General features: G+C 37.3%; 2 protein-coding genes across 6 annotated transcripts; one reads left to right on the forward strand and one right to left on the reverse strand.

Annotated features, from left to right (window-relative positions):
- Nucleotides 1-70: 70 nt before the first annotated feature.
- Pak (serine/threonine-protein kinase PAK 3-like protein) lies at nucleotides 71-13,045 on the reverse strand. 5 transcript variants are annotated; one of them, XR_006260296.1, is made up of 11 exons: nucleotides 11,192-13,038; nucleotides 8,357-8,552; nucleotides 7,992-8,003; nucleotides 7,250-7,418; nucleotides 6,970-7,096; nucleotides 6,770-6,887; nucleotides 6,399-6,682; nucleotides 5,547-6,042; nucleotides 5,094-5,312; nucleotides 4,767-4,975; nucleotides 71-2,513 (listed from the first exon to the last, which is right to left on the reverse strand). XR_006260296.1 is itself a non-coding variant. In XM_043414281.1 (10 exons), exons 1-10 carry the CDS (start codon nucleotides 11,245-11,247, stop codon nucleotides 4,892-4,894), a joined length of 1,749 nt encoding a protein of 582 aa, XP_043270216.1. In that variant the 5' UTR covers nucleotides 11,248-13,045; the 3' UTR covers nucleotides 71-4,891. The 5 variants fall into 5 exon arrangements, 4 of the variants coding, with proteins under 4 accessions (XP_043270216.1, XP_043270213.1, XP_043270212.1 ...); XM_043414281.1 differs by having other exon boundaries at nucleotides 71-4,975; nucleotides 6,770-6,875; nucleotides 11,192-13,045; XM_043414278.1 differs by having other exon boundaries at nucleotides 71-4,975; nucleotides 6,770-6,878; nucleotides 11,192-13,039.
- A 1,282-nt stretch (nucleotides 13,046-14,327) lies between these two features.
- Nucleotides 14,328-17,617, forward strand: RagA-B (Ras-related GTP binding A/B). Its single transcript, XM_043414286.1, has 5 exons — nucleotides 14,328-14,786; nucleotides 14,907-15,006; nucleotides 15,422-15,806; nucleotides 16,102-16,433; nucleotides 16,603-17,617. Exons 1-5 carry the CDS (start codon nucleotides 14,775-14,777, stop codon nucleotides 16,692-16,694), a joined length of 921 nt encoding a protein of 306 aa, XP_043270221.1. The 5' UTR covers nucleotides 14,328-14,774; the 3' UTR covers nucleotides 16,695-17,617.
- The last annotated feature ends 71 nt before the right edge of the window (nucleotides 17,618-17,688 follow it).

Consider the following 17,688-nt stretch of genomic DNA (forward strand, 5'->3'; position numbering starts at 1 on the left):
CAAGTCTTTTTTTATTCTAAGAATATGAAAGGGAATGGTGAAAATCGTAACGTACAGCTTTTCCAACCAATTTTTGTTATAAAATGTTTTTCTTATATTGTAATCTTTCAAAAAAGAAGAACAAAATAAATTGATAAGAGTTACAGTCATAGGTACATATTGCTTCGCAGCCCAGAACAAACGAGCGGGTTACGAGGAACGATTCTAATCGAGTCGACCACAATAATTCCAATTCTTCCAACTGAGCATGTTTCTTCATCGAAAAAATGTTTTAATCGTTCACTTATTCGAGATAAACAAAGTTTCAACTTTTCTTAAACTTACACAGCATTTTGGCAACATAAAAGTCCAATAAATGGAACAAAAGAAGTCGAAGGAATTTGACAAATGAAGCTTAACTACAAGATTGAACTTCTCAAGTCTAAAGCAAAAGTGCATCGATTCAAAATGACTCAATCACTTTAAACTACTCATTGCGGTATCGCTTTTCACAATTATTTCAAACACTTTTATAAAAAAAGCAATATTATATTAAGTGAAATTGTCATTTTTTAAAGATGCATTTCGTAAATTAGAAAAACTTTTCTATTGTGCTCACTGGGGACTTGTCGAAGAAGACTGCGAAGAAGGGAAATTATGGCCAAGCTCTGAATGTCATATTTATCGTTGTCTGGTCTCGTTATGAGCTAGATTTAGTCGGTAACATAAAATTCTAGATAACTCAGTTGAACGAGCACTAAACAAGTAGCGTTTAAGGACTTTTGAGTTGAATCTTTAGATTTCTGGCTCATGTTCCGTCCCATTTATTTCGAATTGTAACTTGTAACTCGGTTTGACCTGGGTCCCAGCGTATGTAGATAAATATGCACCGAAACTTGTGGGCATTAATCTGTAGACTTAACAATAATTCATTATAATTTGTTGCTGCCATCCACGCCTCTATAGTATACTCTCAAATTCATTGTCGCTTAAAAAATCGTTACCTTCTTGACCCCTGAAAAATCAGGTTCGACATTTTCTCCCTTCGGGGTGAATCTTTTCTTTATTATTATAATTTTCAATGTAAAAAATTTTACGGTGTAAATCATAAAAATAACTTTCATTGCTTTCACGAAGACTTAAAAGATCTTCCAAGAAAATAGTTTGTGTGTGTGGTTTTCTTCGTTTTTCTTTGTTTCTTTTTCTTTGCTAGGCCTGGCACTTTTACGTTCACGAGATCACGAAGCATTTTCAGAAACATCATTTTTAAAAAGCAGCTACGAAAAAACATGCAATATAGACTCTTAAACCTGATTTCATAATAGGAACCTATCCTCACTGTTCTAAAACGGTAATAATACGCTTCTTACACGGATACTTAAATGCACTTTGAATGATAAACCCGAGGTCGGCCTCGAATGCAAAAAAAAAACGAAAACGAAAAAAAAAATCAAAAGAAATTTGAATGACACGCTGAAAAATGATTGCGGGTCAGCACTGGTGTAACGAATGATATGGCGAATGTTTTTTTCTCTGCAATCTCGTCGAACCTCGGGATTTTTCTAGACAAGATTTGTAGACTTATTATGATAAAAGCTGCTACCAACTGAAAATGTATTTACGATAACTAAGATAACAATACGATGACGCAAATAATTTCGTCTATTATTTTTCTCCTCATTCACCCTTTTTTGCTTCAGCATCGAAGATATTTGTGAAAATGCAGAATCTCCCTTACGGCCTTTTGCCTAATAATATGTTTCAGTATCTCAACCCTTCGAGGTCGTCTCTTGTCCAAAATTTTGAAGTTTGCGTCGTTGCACCCCCTCTTTTTTCCTCAACATCGTATCCGTAAAATCACATCCAGGATTGTAAGTTCTTCGAATCTTACAGATTTTCAAGCATGCAAAAAATATCGATGGAAGATAAAATGAAAAATGCACATTTCGCTTTGCTCCAACGACACAAACTTCAATTCCATTCTCAACCTTGCCATAATAATATTCTTCACTAATACTAAACGTGCATAATTATATTCTCGCTATCTTTCTAAAATACCTCTTTACAATTTAGGATTAAAAAATTTGGAGCAATTGCTGTGAAACATAGTAACGTTGAAAGTTTGTTTTTGTTCGTTCCTCTGCTCTTACTCTCTCTCATTTCCAAAATACTGAATTTACTTCGTCAAGTCCAAGTCTCACTTTTCAATGGCAATCGATACTTATCGACAATGAAGCGCTTTCGACTCTTTAAACAAAAGCGAGAGATCTTCGTTTCGTATATTATAATAATAAGAGACGTTTTCGAAGACACGAATTGAGTAATCGTGGATGTCGATTTGAAATAAAGTAACTCATTTTCAAACTGGTCAAATTTCAAATACAATGTTTACAGTTTGCTCGTTTTTTTTTTATGAAACAATATTTATATATATCGCTTGTTCCAGTGCAATACAAGTATTTAATTCCTTCTTATTTTCTGAGTTGAACGATTATCGGAGAGTTTTCCCATTCGTGTGTACGTTTCTCGAAAAACTACGTAAAAAAGACGAGAACAAAAAAATAATGTAAAAATGACGTAAAGCTGGATATCTAAATTGTTTATTTCTTCATCATTTGTATCTTGTTGCTGTTATTTTTTCTTTTTCCTAAACTAAACATCCAAGGTTTCCTTAATGACTCGATTCCTTTTTTTTTTTTTTATTTTATTATTTCTTCATTATTCTTTTCGTACGTCCAAAATATAGTGTGTAATTAGAAAAGGCTTACTTCAGCTATTTATATTCGAATATCATTTTGATACAATCATACTGGAAACCTTGAAATTTTCTATTTATCCATACGATTATTACACGGTGTCACTCTCTTAATGCGATCGTATTTCCGATGGTCCTAAATCAAATCATCAAATATCGATTAATAATCAATTTTACATGTGCCAGTAACGAAATTTTATCAACATTTCGAAAATTCATTGTTTTGAAAAGCCTCATATTGACCAGAGATAAATTATCGATGAATATTTACTAACTGTTGGGACAAAAACCATTTAATTATGGAACGATGCTTTCTTCGATTGCATCGAAGGATTCGTTGATCTTCAAGAATCCTCCCAATTCTTTCATGCAACGTTGACAAAAGGGCTTTAATCATTTTTTTTTACAAATTATTGAATATTCTGATATTATTATGATTACGAATGAATGTTCGGAAAAAGTTAACTCCGATTAAACGGATTCATAAAGTTAATGAAAAGTTTCGAAATTTTGATGAAAATGTAGTACTTGGTTTCATGTGTTATTGATCCTTAATCGGTGGTTCAAGATCATGAGGAATTAGCCGCACATTTATTTGTTTTCTTACGTTTCTTTGTTTATTTTTAAACTCGTGTCTCTCTAAACGTGACAAGACGTACAGGCACTTTGTAGTGTCACCCAAATGTTTTGTTTATTTTATGTTTTTTTTTCTTTCATTCGTTCATTGTTTTTTTTCTACGTTTCAGCCCTGTCTTAAAATTTCGTCGATCATCTATGAATATTTAGTTGTTTTTGCACGTCACGCGGTAAGGGACAAAGTGTTTTGTATTTGTATATTTTCACGGCTGATCACGAGTTGCTGGCGATATTCCGCCTGGAAATCTTTCTTGCAGGCTCAAAGCAATAATAAAAATCAATGAATTATTGACAACAAATATAAAAAAAAAAAACGAATAATAATCGATGAAAAGCGTTGACAAACGTCTTGCGTTTGTTCTTTGGAAAATTCATAAAAATGAGCTTTTCAAACCACTTGGAAAAATGCATAAAAATCGTATTGGAAGAAAATTTATAATATTTTCGTTAACCATCTGATATTTACACATGCGAAAAGTAATTCTGACGAATGACCAATGTTAACGTGGAAAGTACAAAGAATCGGATGATACTTTATGTACAACGTAGTTGTTTCGAGCCGTTCAGTCCCGAGATCATTGAAATTTTAAAACACTTTTAAATCCTGCTGTTATTAACCTTGTTTCATTATTCTTTCACGCGAAATAAATTAATTAGGCTGCTGTTGTTTCGTTACACTAGACTAACGGGCCAAGTAAATAATGAATATGCTCTTTACGTTTCAACTTCTCTCGAAAAATATAAGTCCGATGTGAACCAATTTCGTTCTCCATTGTCTCTTTCGTACTCTCGTTCGTTCTTTTTTTTTTCATCTCTGCTACGAATTTTTGTCAAACGATAATATATTAGAATAGGTGACTCCTATGGATCAGTTCGTATCTGCTTATGGTATAATCTAATAAGGTTCCTCGCTAAACGTAGTGAATTTCTTCCTCTTCATTTTTTGTTTCTTCAGCTAATTCATTATCAGCTCTCGAGTTAGTAATACTAGTCTCTTTCTCGTCCATTTTTATCGTCTTCATTCGTTAGAAAATAACTGACCGACAGGTAAGTACCAAGAGGCTTCGCAGCTGCTGGAAAGTTCCATTTCGAATGGATTTTTACAAGACCGTCGATCGCGAACAACTGCAACTGCGCGTGCCACATGGAACAAGCTCTTTGTCGTCAGATCATTCTCATTTTCACCAATTTCTTCCCTTTTTTCCGGCAAATTCTTTTTTTTTTCGTTTTTTCTACCGCGACTTTCGCAGGTGCTTCGACAACTTCGAAAACTTACTCTCGATACAAGTCCGGTATCGAATCTACCTAACTATTACCTACACATATGTTTATTTACTCGTTAACCGTTATTTTTTATATATGTTATGTATGTAATATTGAATTATTGTGCCGTTACCGTTTTGGGAGGGTGATTTTTAATATATTTGTTTTTTTCTTTCGTTTTCCGCCAAGCAAGTCCCTTCTCTTTCGCATGATTTTTGACTCGCACGTTCTTTTATCTCTCCTTATCGTACACAGCACTCAGTGTCCCTTTGCCGCCTCCTTAGCTGCCATTATTAGTGGTGTTAATGAGGCGAGAGGCCTCGCCAGTTTGAGGAACGGATGCTGCGAAAAATATGGAAAAATTCATCGATATGGTGGAAAAAAGTGTATTTCGAAGCTTTCGATTTTACGCGGTTTCGTGGAACATGAGAGAATTATTTAAAAGTTTATCTTTTGATACCTTCAATAGTTCGGAAGCCGATGAACGCTTTTCAACTTCAACCTCTAAACACTGATCCAAAAAATCTTGAAATATTGCCGTCAACTTTTCCTTCTCCTTTATGTCGGGCTTTCCATTCGTTGCAATCAAATACAACGCTCTCAGAGGATTTTCCGTCAAGTACGGAGGCTCACCTTCTATCATTTCTATGGCCATTATTCCCAAGGACCAGATATCTACCTGTTGGGATATCAACAATTCAAGATTAATGCGAGTTTTGAAAATAAATCGATACTTTTCAATTGAATTCGTTTGAAAATCAACGTTTTCTTTTCCATCAAGAAATCTTCATGGAACAATTGTATTCCTGTGAAATTTTCGAGCTAAAATTTTCTCGTACACCAATTTCATCGCTCAGCGACTGCTGAAAGGAATTATGCAGCGCAATTAATGGTAAGAGATGATCAAACGTACTTTAGGACCGTATTGCTTTCTCGTGACGACTTCAGGCGCCATCCAGTAGGGCGTCCCGACCATGGTAGTCCTTTTACTTTGTTCAGGTGATATTTGTGCACAGAAACCGAAATCGGTTAATTTAACGCCGCCATCGAGACCCAGAAGAATATTGTCGGACTTAATATCCCTGTGTATGACTTGATTGCAATGTAGAAACTCCAGAGCTTGTAAAACTTCTCGACAAACCGCTGCTATTTGACCCTCGTCCATACATGTCTCTGTCACAACATCCGTCAAACTTCCACCCGGCAAATATTCCATCACAACCCATAATTCTTGGCCAACGAGATAACTATCGAGATAATTAACGACGTTTGGATGCTTGTTTTCCCGCATAACTAATATCTCGTTTATTATCAGTTCTTTCTTCGGCTGATGCTCAAGATTCATCTGTTTTATCGCTACTTCCATCCCGGTCGATGTCTCAATTGCTGTGTATACGGTACCGGAAGCACTGAAATACATTTTTTGTTTTCGTTTTTTTTACATTGTTTCTATGAAATTATGGCGAAAATAAAATGGGAAATTGTTAAATTCGAGGTCTCGGACCGACCAAAAGTGTGTTGGGGATTCATAGCAACGAATAGAGAAAGTCGAAAATGATAAGATAATGACAAACAATGAATAAAAGCGAGTTTTTGTACGGTCCCCTATGGAATATTGGGTCTCCGAGTACAATTATATTTCGAAATCGATATCAAACAGTTTTGTTTTCCAATTAATACTTTTCAACGCCAAATATAATTATCATAAAAAATACTGAGTGACGAAAATTCAGTTGAGGCTGAAACTGACGACATAAAATCTTACCCCTGTCCAATTTTTTCCATTTTCGTGTATTTTCTGTTGGGATCCCCAACGCTAACGATGGTTCTGAGCTTTTCGAGTATTTCCTCATCGGACATTTTCTTCTTTCTGGCTTTATCGCTTTGCGTAGGCCGGGATTGATCAGGAACGGTCGGCGTCGGAGTCGCTTGATTTTTATTTCTGTCGAGTTGGGATTGGGGTTGTTGTTGCTGCGTGCCATTGTGTTGGGGCGATCCAAGAGTCGTCGGAATCGACGACGGTGGTTCCTCCTCGATAGGTTTCGTGTACTGTTTGAAAAAAATATATTTATCGTTCGTTACGACACAAAGACTGTGATTGCTCGTAGAAGAAAGCTGTTTCGACGCGATAGTTACGATCGATTTCGTGCGTTCCGGTCTCGCGGATATCGGTGGGGGTGGCGGCTCATCTTCTTGCTCCGAACTCGTCGCACATGCGTCTGTTGGCGTGCTGCTCGGACTACTACTGCTCACTCTACAATGTCATCGAGCTCTCGTCGATTACGATGATTTTTTCATCCCAAACCCCCCCGAATGAACAAATGTTTAAGACTCACCTGCTCAACGAATGCTGCGAATGCGAACTCCCCGACGCCTGTGACATCGCTTGACCTCGCACATTTCCAATGCCGATTCCGACTCCCATTCCAACGCTTCGGGGACTGCTCTCTCTTTCTATCGATGCTTGAAAACAAACCGGACGTTAAGTTATCTCAATTTATACTTTACACAGTTATAATTAGTAATTGAAGATTTTTTTACTATTTCCAAACGGATGCTCGATATTTTAGAATTTTGGGTTTCATATTCGTAAGCTTTTGACATATTTTGGCTTACCGACGATCCCGACCATTTTCGTGGTCGTCATATATTTAGAGCCTTTAGCTTCCTTGCTACTGTTGTCGTACCAGTTCAAAACGTCTAAAACAGCCTGTGGATTTTTCTTCTGTTCCTGTTTGCTGATGTTGCTCGACATGAGAAGTCTCGCCCATGCTTCCGGCATCCCCTGTGATTGAGAAAACGATATAAAAATGTGAGAAAAAGGAATTATTCGAGCGACTGAAAACAGCATAACGTAAAACATTGGACGAAGATGCCAGCGATTCCGTTTATGGAGCTCGATCAAACGAGAGAAGAAAATTATATTTCGAGCCACGAGTTAACGGAACCACGTGGCAACGCCAGTCCCTTGTGCTTTTGGAGTTATATGCGTGCACGTTGAACAGGAATTTGGGTCCAAACCGCTAATAAACTTGTTGGCAAGTTTGGAAAGTTTCATTTCTCTTTCCTCCAGGTTTTAATGATGCAAGTAAGCAGTTTGGTAAGGAAAGCAACGTTGACTAAAGCCTTTCAATAATGTTACGTCTACGCACAGGGGCTGAAATAATCACCTACGAAGGCCACGTTTCGACTATTTATATACAAACTACTTCGACACTCACGTTAAATACATCAAAATATTCACTGTTAACAGCAACTTAAGACAAAACACTGTTGACTCATAAGAATTGGATAAAAGGAAAATGAACGTTGGTAAAAATGCAGGCAAACTAACTCTGTGTCATTGAAATTTACTTACTTTTAGTGGCAGCTTGAAAACAAATACGTGTCTAGTTAGTTTACACGTGAGAGAAAATAAATAGGTATAAAAAGCACCAGAGACATTACTTAATCATCGTATTTTCCAATTTACATGTACAGAAAAGTCATGTGTGAAACGAGTAAATTACGTTTTCGGTTTTGGATGGTTTTAAACGTTACGAAATATTCAAAAGCTCAATTCTCCAATATTTTCTATCAATACCCAATTCGTTCATTCGTTCGCTCATACGTCGAATCTTCCGTTCGTATCACAACAGCAAAGCGGCAAGCGAGTGCATTTTTTAGCGATATTTTAATAGTAAAAACGGTCGAGCCTTCCCCGCAGTGGATTTTTCGACGTACCGTGAAGTCCCCGGTAACAGCATCGAACCCGACGTGTACCGTGTGCTCGAAATTTGTTGGTAAACTAATGTTAGGCTTGTCCTTGTTCTCCTTCACCTTCATCTTTCCTTTCAGCGTTTTCTTCTTTCGCTCGTCCGAGTCCGGCTCCTTCGGTAGTGGCCGCATGTCCACCGGCAGATTCGGCGTCGATTCACCTCTGAAAACAAGCCAACTTTTATTCATTGACCTTTCGATTCTTTCACTTTCATTCCGTCGCAATAAATCTCCAAAAAAATATTTCCTCCTTTTTAAATTCATTTCGTTTACTACAAAAAAACAAAGACTTAAGTTCTAAATGAGAATCGTTGGACGAAATATTTCCTTCGAGCATGCACAGTCGAACCACGACGCTGAAGTTTCCAACGTTGGAGTCCAACGAAATGAACGAAAAAAACGTTTGAAATTCACCAATTTTTTATTTCACGAATCGTTGGTGCAGCTTGAAAAACTACGAATCGCAAATTTAGCAGGGAACAAAATAGGAGAATTACTGGAATTATTGGAGAGTTTTTTTCGATCATTTCGTTGAACTCCAACGTTGGAAACTTCAGCGTCATGTCGAACCAGGGGGAATGGAAAAATATAAAAGTCAAGCGTAGTTCGTCGAATTCTCGAAAAGTACGAAAATTTTCAAATATTCAAGACAAATGACACACGAGCGCTAATATTTTAAGACGAGAATTTGGAAAAGCCGTGCCCATAAAATATTCAAAAGGTTTGCTCACTGATAAAGAGTTACTCAAACCGAGGGGAAAAAGTAGGCAAAAAATAGAGAAAAAAATGGTTGTTGAACTTGTTAGGATTGCGAGGAGTGTGCGAGGCACGAGAGAGTGCGCTGCTAGATGTTGAAATTTCAAGGTGAAGTGTCGCCTGCCTTGCCAGGAAGCCAGCCTACCACTGCGAGCGCGCAATTTAATCCTTGTAGTCATCTATCGCGAAATTCAACACCACCCGGTTGGCTGCATATATGCGTTAGTTTATAACCGGTACGAGAGGGTACACGAGTGTACGCAATGCGTATAATCAATTATATTATTTGTACGGAGAGTGCACTCGGCGGAGTGGTGGGGGAAGACTTTTTTGACACGTGATTGAAATTTTTTTGTCTACTTTCTCGAAAAGACAAACGTGTGTCCGGCGACGACGTCGAATATTATCCGGTCTGTACCGTCGGCGTTTTATTTTTAGAGCTTACTGAATTAGTGGCTGTTCCTCTATTTTTGGTAGAACGGCGCGGCGCGAGGGCCTCCCCGTATATTGCAAAGAAAATACAACTTCAAGTTTACTCATAGCCGAGGCTCACAATCTTCCACATCGAATTCGAGGATCTGTTTATTCGATGCTCATTGATTATTCAAATATTAACTACCTTGAACGAAATTTTCAAGCTTTTTTTCACTGTCATGGAACTTTACGATCGGGCCGATTTCGCGTCTGCGTAAGACTCGAAATAATTGCTATTTTACGACTCTTTTATCGAGGAACTGCTGTGAGCATTAAATTTTTTTTTTAATTTTTTTTTTAATTTTTTTTTTTATGAAAACAAGAGCTTGGCTCCGACTGACTCTGATGCATTCCAGCTACTTCGAACATCTTTTCGGTAGTTAGATCAATATTGCTTTTCCAAGTGCATCTCATTTTGAAAAGCAATATTTTTTCACTGTTTTTTTCGTTTTTTATTTGGGGTCGTTGATTCACACTTTTTAATGCAATCGTACCGTGGCTCAAAGCTTTTAGAAAATTCATCCTTTTTTCCAGCCAGTATTTTTAGATCGGGAAAGCTTAATTGCAGTCTTTTTATAGAACGGGCTCTCGGCACTGTTTTTTTAAGACCTCACTCGGTTATTGACCGTTTTTCCTTATTTAATAAACGTCATATTGGAGAACTCTTTCTGGTTTATCGATTTTCTGTCTTATTTGGGAAAAGTTGGGAATATTTGTCGGCATAGCTTTTACCACGAAATGAATATTGAATATTCTTGCCAGATTCATTCGATATTCATTCTGGTTTGGGGGAGTAAATTTTTTCTCATTTGATTCGAAATCTTTCTTTTTTAACTTTCAGATTACTTTTTATTGAAAAACTTCAGGAGGAAGCGGCATTTCAGTATTCTAGTTATTAGCAAATTGTTGGGACGTTTGCGCTGTACTTTGTGCAGTAATTTTTTACAATGCAATTTTGATATTCTTCGCTTTATGGGTTTCAATATTTCTTTTACTTCAAAGTGAAAAGATTTTAGTGAAAGTGTGGCAACCGTAGGAACTTGAAGAACTAAAAGTTGAACCCAAAATTTTCCTGTTTCCAACAGCGCGCCACTGAAACTTAAAATTTTTTTTATTTAGCTTTTCGCTTTTCAAATGTTTCCATGCACTCAATCATTGGATTTCTGATAATTGGATAAATTTTCAATCCTTTGCGGATTGAAACTTTGTGTTCCGTCATAAAAGAACATTTGGACATTCCTAGTGGCGCAGCCTTCAAAATTCTCAATTTCTCATCATTTTGTCCAACCGGATGACAGATGCTTAGTACAACATGATTTTCAGCATCCTCGATGCTCAAATGTTGAGAATAGCGAGAAAATTTGTAGCTTCTTGGGGGGCTTTCAACTACAAAACAAGATTCTCATGTTTTTTTATGAGAATCATTTCAAGCCTGAGTTCTCTAGAGTCAAAAATTCTCAGATGAAAACAATAGTGAGCTTGCTCTAGAGAATGTGTCATTCTAAAGGAAATTCGACACATTGTATCTCCGAGTATCTCTGGAGATGAAAAAGTTCAAAAACTTTGAGTTACCTGTTTGAGGTGAGTCGGACGGGTGGCGCAGGTGGTTTGTCTTCTTCGTCCGACATGACGACGCTCCTTCTTTGGTCTTTGCTTCGCTTGTCCGTCCTCCGTCGCTGCGTCACCGTTCTCTCGTTTAGGCACGTAATAATTTTCTATGTAGTTTATTGAAGCTTGGAATAGACAGCGACGTTGCCAAAAATGGGAAAAAAGATTGGAGAACTTTGTTGATAAATTTGGCTGGAGTTTGATTTGTTGAAAAAAATGATGTTGTTTTATCACCGATGAGATTCCTGCTGTCAAGAATTTTGGACTTTTTATTCTACAGCTACGAAGGCTTGCGCAGTAATATTTTTAAGCGAATCACAATTTTTTGCAGAATCACAGTCCGCTTTGTTACACGATTGAGACCTTTTGAAAAAGGAATTCTCATCGAATTTTCTTCGAATTCGTTGAGTTTCACTATTGTGGGTGAAAAACGTTCGAATTCGTTTGAAAAACGTTAGAATTTTTCGCTCTCTGAGTTTTGTCGGCTGGTGGTTCGAGTATCAAAAGAAGGGTAATCCGGCGTGGCGATAAACAATTATAGGTACAAACATGGAGATTCCTTGTAAAAAGGATATTCCACGTAAGATGACGTCGTAATGAAACGCACAGTTTGTTGACACTTAAAAAAAAAACAATGAAATTTATGAGATTGTTTCAATCCCGCATTGTTTCGTTTTTTTTTTCAAAAATCTCTGTATCCGAACGTTATTCGGGCATGTTGTTTTTTTTTCGTTCTTTTAACGTATAGTATATACGTGTATCACGTGGATGAGAGAATAAAAAGGTATTTTCCGAGAAGATACATCGCGGATGAATCAGCGTAACCCTCGTGGGTTTTGTTAGCTCTGTGTCTCTTTGGGAAGCTCTCGGTAGCACGATTTTAGCGAGAGAAAGACGGAGATATATGCAAAAGTGAATTGAAAGGACGGGAAACTTGAAGGAGAGGGAGGGGGAAATCGAAATGTTACAGGTTTTGTTCGGAGCAATTATACTTTCCCACTGAAGTCGTTTTATATTTTCTTATTCCACGGCTTATCCATGTATTATTATTCACAATTTTTTTCCTTTATTGACTGCCATGTAATACTCGCGGGTCAATGTCGTGGTCACGAAGAAAACTCGGGACAGCCGGGCGCCGAGGCAAGAGCGTGATTCACACACGGGTAGACACCCCGCCGCATCGAGATACGCTTGCACTTTGTTGTTTTTCTTTTTTTCGAATTTGTTCTCCTGTTTTTTCTTCTTCGATTTCGTGATTTCACTGCACTCGCGAACGTACAGATCCAATGAAAATACCGTCGGAAACGAGGAGAAAATAAAATGAAACTCCGTTGCGTTTTTATCACGAACTCGGCGATATTAATCTGGCATTTACGATACTGGATGGAATCTGGATTGTTTTTTTTTATTGTATGCTATCGAGAACTTTTTTTTTAGGAATGCACAGACACACCGATTTTTAATCGGACTTTATTCGTCAGTGGGTTTTGTTTCAAGTAGAAATTTTAAGTAGATAAGGGCCTGAATCACCGCCCGCCGTAGCCACGGTCCTCTGCCACTACACAACCGCCTTCTCTCGTGTTAAAAAATATCCCCTCCCCCTTCCTCTACTCGATCCGTACTTGCTTTCCCCTTTCGCGCTACGATCGCCCTCTATCGTTCTGTTCCCTTATACCTTCGAGATCTCCTTTTTTTTTTGTAAAACAATAGACTTTCATGTTTTACTAAATAGCGAATTATTCAGTTTGTTTATTATTACGCACTTCTTTGAGAAAAGAATTTGTGCGATTTCAGTGGTTCTTAAAGGATAAAAAGACAAATGGCGTCTTATTCGCAGCGGCCGCAAAAACCTCAACATATTTTAATTTTATATTACTGCAATCGATGCAGAACGTTCGATGTGACTGAAAAATATGTGTAATATTACTTAATAAACATAATTTTTGATAATCGCGTAAACTGTTTATAAATGAAAAAGTACTCAAAGTGGAAGCTGATCATCGGGACCATCGGTTTTCTGAAACTCATAGCTCGGAGATTTTCTGCTCCGATGCGTCATCATCGGACGCATTCTAGTTCATCACTATAAGAAGCGACTATGTGCATAAGTATTTTATGTTTCATTTGCAACTGAATACTACAGAGATTGATCGGTAAAACAGAACGTTCGCAATGTGAAAAAATATTCAAGAACAATAGGGTCTCTATCAGAAATTTTTTTTATAGTACTATGATGATTTTATATCATCCCCAAAACTCAAAAAACCAGCGTTTCTCTATTCAATTACAACATTGTTAGGTAATAATTGAGGTTTTTTTTAAAAAACATCTGTGAAGATGCCCCGAACTAATTTAGGTTAAACAGAGAATTCGTGAGTCTCCATCGATAAAAATTTCTTGTCCAAAAACTCCTTGTCAAAACTCATCGTTATATGGATTCAGACTTTTTTGGTAGCGCAAATTTTTTCGGGTTCGTGTCGGACAAGAAATAAGAAATATGAGAAACAAAAATCCATATGAAGTTGAAACAATGTGAAATGAAACGAATTGGTAAAAAAATTTGCATATATTCACTAACGATCAAATAGAATTTCGCCGCTCGTACTCCGTTACCCCGTTTTATAAATTTGTTGAAATCCCCCGACAACCACCCAACAACATCGTTTGCCGACCGACGCTTAGCACGCTACTGCCTTCTCTACACTGTTGCTGTTGCCAACTCTACACCCTCTACACAAACGACAAGCTTTTGGTCGGTCGCTCCGCCAGCTCCGCGGTGCGATGCTCTTGCTCGAATTGATCTTACATATTTTTCTAATGATAGCGGACATCCAACAAACGATTGCGCGTTCAATTAGGCGTCTGAAAATTCATGATAATTCAAAATTGAGAACAAATCGGTCAACTTCTTCATAAATTTTTGTTATTGATTTTTCTAATAAACTTTTCCGACAAGTGTCTGCCGACAAACGATTGACACAAAGAGTCAGAAATCCAAAATCAATCGGACAAATTCACGGAGGTCACGTGTACACCGAGCCACCTATGAAAATTTTCATTTTTTCTCTTTCGCACATTATGAAAACTCGAATCCCGAAGCTTGTCGATGCATTGTATCGTTGAACGTCACTAACGTCAGAGAGTCAGAGTTGCACATGCACATCTCTGTGTGTGGAGTCATGCGTAGGGTTGTTCTCTAATGAAATCGAACATTTTTTAAAAAATCTTCGGTGCACTCAAAGTATATTAAGGAAAACGGTGCTAAGTGAATTAAAAATAACCAAATATTTCTAAGTATAACAAATCAAGTCGAGCGTGGGATTGAAAGTTCGGTTTTTCTTTGCAACTTTAGCGAGACCTCGGAATAACCTTTGTAATCGTAAGAGATTGTTGCGACATGACTCTCATGCGACAGCAGCATTTGTCATAGTGAATTGACTTCCTCAAAAAATTTCATTTTTCAACACACTCAATTTTCTCAAGGCTTATTTTTCTGTTTTTTTTTCTCTTAATTTCGTTGTGAAACGTACGATTAAAAAGCGTAAACATGAAGAAGAAGGTGAGAGAACTCGTACAAGATTGTACTGAGAGGCGTGTTTTTGACACAATGGACTCCGAAATAATGCAGGCTGATAATCGAAATACATATTTTCTTTTTGTTTTTTTCTTCCTGCATCAGGTATTACTTATGGGTAAAAGTGGCTCGGGAAAAACTAGTATGAGGAGCATCATTTTTGCGAATTATATAGCTCGTGATACTCGACGATTGGGAGCAACAAGTAAGTTGGTTTCGATTATTATTATTATCACAAAACTGCCTATCCCTAGCGGATTGTACGACCAGGCATCGGTCAAAAAAAGTACAAAAACCACCGAAGTTGGTCGTTTTTCGGTTGTTTTCGACCAATTTCGGTCGTTTTTGTACTTTTTTAGACCAATGCCTGGTCGTACAATCCGCTAGGGATGCGTTGATATAAATTTTTTTTTTACCATCAATCCAAAACTGTCCAATTTTTTATCACTCTAAAAATATAAATGATTACATGTTATATTATTAGTTATTTGATCTCATGCAAAATGCTTTTGTTTTCAAAGTTTTGTTAAAATTTTAGCCTGCGTTTTAATCTAACCTGTTCCGAAGCTTGAATAGATTTCTAATCTTATAAAATCTAATAAATAATATTAATTTGATAGTCGATGTGGAGCACAGTCATGTGAGATTCCTGGGGAATCTAGTACTGAATCTATGGGATTGCGGAGGCCAAGAGGCATTTATGGAAAATTACTTCGCATCACAGCGGGACAACATATTTAGAAATGTCGAAGTGCTGATTTATGTCTTCGATGTGGAATCACGTGAACTGGACAAAGACATGCACTATTATCAGAGTTGTCTGGAGGCGATACTCCAGAACAGCCCGGAAGCAAAAATCTTTTGTCTCGTTCATAAAATGGATCTTGTACAGGAAGATCAACGAGATAGTATATTCAGGGAGAGGGAAGAAGATCTTAAAAGGCTGAGCCGACCCCTCGAGTGCACGTGTTTTCGAACTAGTATCTGGGACGAAACTTTATACAGGTGAAGAATTTTCTTGTGCCCTCAAAATCTTGACACACAAAGAAATGGTGGGCCCAAGGAATTGAGTAAGCGATTAACTCTTGGTTGAGACAAAGCCAGAAAAATGACTGAAAAGAACGCTTTTCAATTTTCCTTTGGTTTCCTGATAGATTTTCACTCACCGAGGAAAACCTCACGATGAAAACTAAAATATTTCGAGACTGAATTTCAAAAACCCAAATGCAGGGATAGAATAAAGTTAATTTTGCATCTTCTCCCAATTAATTTTTTTTTAAACGTCCAAAAATGTCTTCAGAGCCTGGTCTTCCATCGTTTACATGCTGATCCCGAATGTGAAAGAATTGGAACAGAGTCTGAATCAATTCGCAAACATAATCGACGCTGACGAAGTGTTGCTTTTCGAAAGAGCAACGTTTTTAGTAATAAGCCATTGTGAGAGGCGTGTACACAGGGACGTGCATCGTTTTGAAAAAGTTTCCAACATAATTAAGCAGTTTAAGCTCAGCTGTAGCAAATTGGCCTCACAATTTCTTAGCATGGAAGTTCGAAACACCAATTTCGCCGCTTTCATTGATGTTTTTACGTCTAATACTTACGTCATGGTCATTATGTCGGATCCGGATATTCGTGAGTACTTTTTTCGTTATATTGTCCCTTTTTTCTCAAGTTTACTATTGATTACATAAGTTTACTATTCGTTACAACAACATCATTGTTACCGTTGTTACCATTGCAATTAAACTTCCTCCTCACCTTGTTATTCTTCGAGTTTTTAGAAATAAAATGTTTTTTTCAGCTTCGGCAGCAACCCTCATAAACATCCGAAACGCTCGTAAGCATTTTGAAAAATTGGAGAGAGCGAGTCAGAGCTCAGCGTTGAGTGGATAGAAATCGGCCCGACCCAGACGCATCGACGCCCGGGTCCAAGCCATGTATTGGCCTTAAAGAAATATTGGAAACAAAATACCTACCAAGAGTCTGAACTCCGCCCGCATGGAGCGTTCGAAACGAAGTTATGGGAACGTCTGCTGCCTAAAACGTGATCCAGTGCACCAAACGACGGGGCATAAGCAGTCGAGGGTCTTTGGGGGAAAGATAAATATGTACACATTTAGTTTTCAAGTTAAAAATTCCCGTGAATTTGGATCCCTGAGCTCGAAGGCTTTTTTTTTCATCGGGCAACTGATGTGAGTTTTGAAAATTATAACATCACGAGGTCGATCGTTCTAGTCGAAAAAGGGGAAAAATTTTGTCGTATTTCCCCCGAATAATTCTGTGAAAAAGATTTTTCATTCGAGATTAAACAAAATGAGGTTCGACTTTTGACCAAAATGAATAATTTTTCTCACTACTCTGCCCTTTCCAACGAAATCTCTCTCTAAATCTCATCAACTCGGCATCAACATTTTTTTCCCTGTTGCCTTTTTCGATCACGGTTTTCTTGTTGTTTTTAGCATTTTTTCTGGCTCAGCCAAATATACTCGTATTTTCCTACGCCTTTATTGAGTATTTTTTACACTTATCGATACAAGTATTGGCAGAAAAAGAAATATTGTGTGAAGCTTTGAATATGAATTACAAAATAAAGAATTATCGCGTGTGTGCAGGAATTCCAAAAAATACGCAATAGTTAATGCAATGGAAAAATAAGTGAGGATTGAACTGTAGCAAAAAAGAAATTTTGTGTCATGCAAAATCGGCGAAATTCAATTATTGTATCTATGTATATTCCACAGTTTAAACTCGTGGTATTGTTGAATATGTATTTTTTAAAAAATAAACATTTGAGGCTTTTTATAGCCACAATCGTACGAAATTTTTTTTATTTTCACAAACAGCTAATATTTATTGTTTCGGGTTATTCCACTTTGACATTTGATGC

The sequence above is a fragment of the Venturia canescens genome, chromosome 3, assembly GCF_019457755.1.
Source record: "Venturia canescens isolate UGA chromosome 3, ASM1945775v1, whole genome shotgun sequence".
NCBI classification, from domain to species: Eukaryota; Metazoa; Arthropoda; class Insecta; order Hymenoptera; family Ichneumonidae; genus Venturia; species Venturia canescens.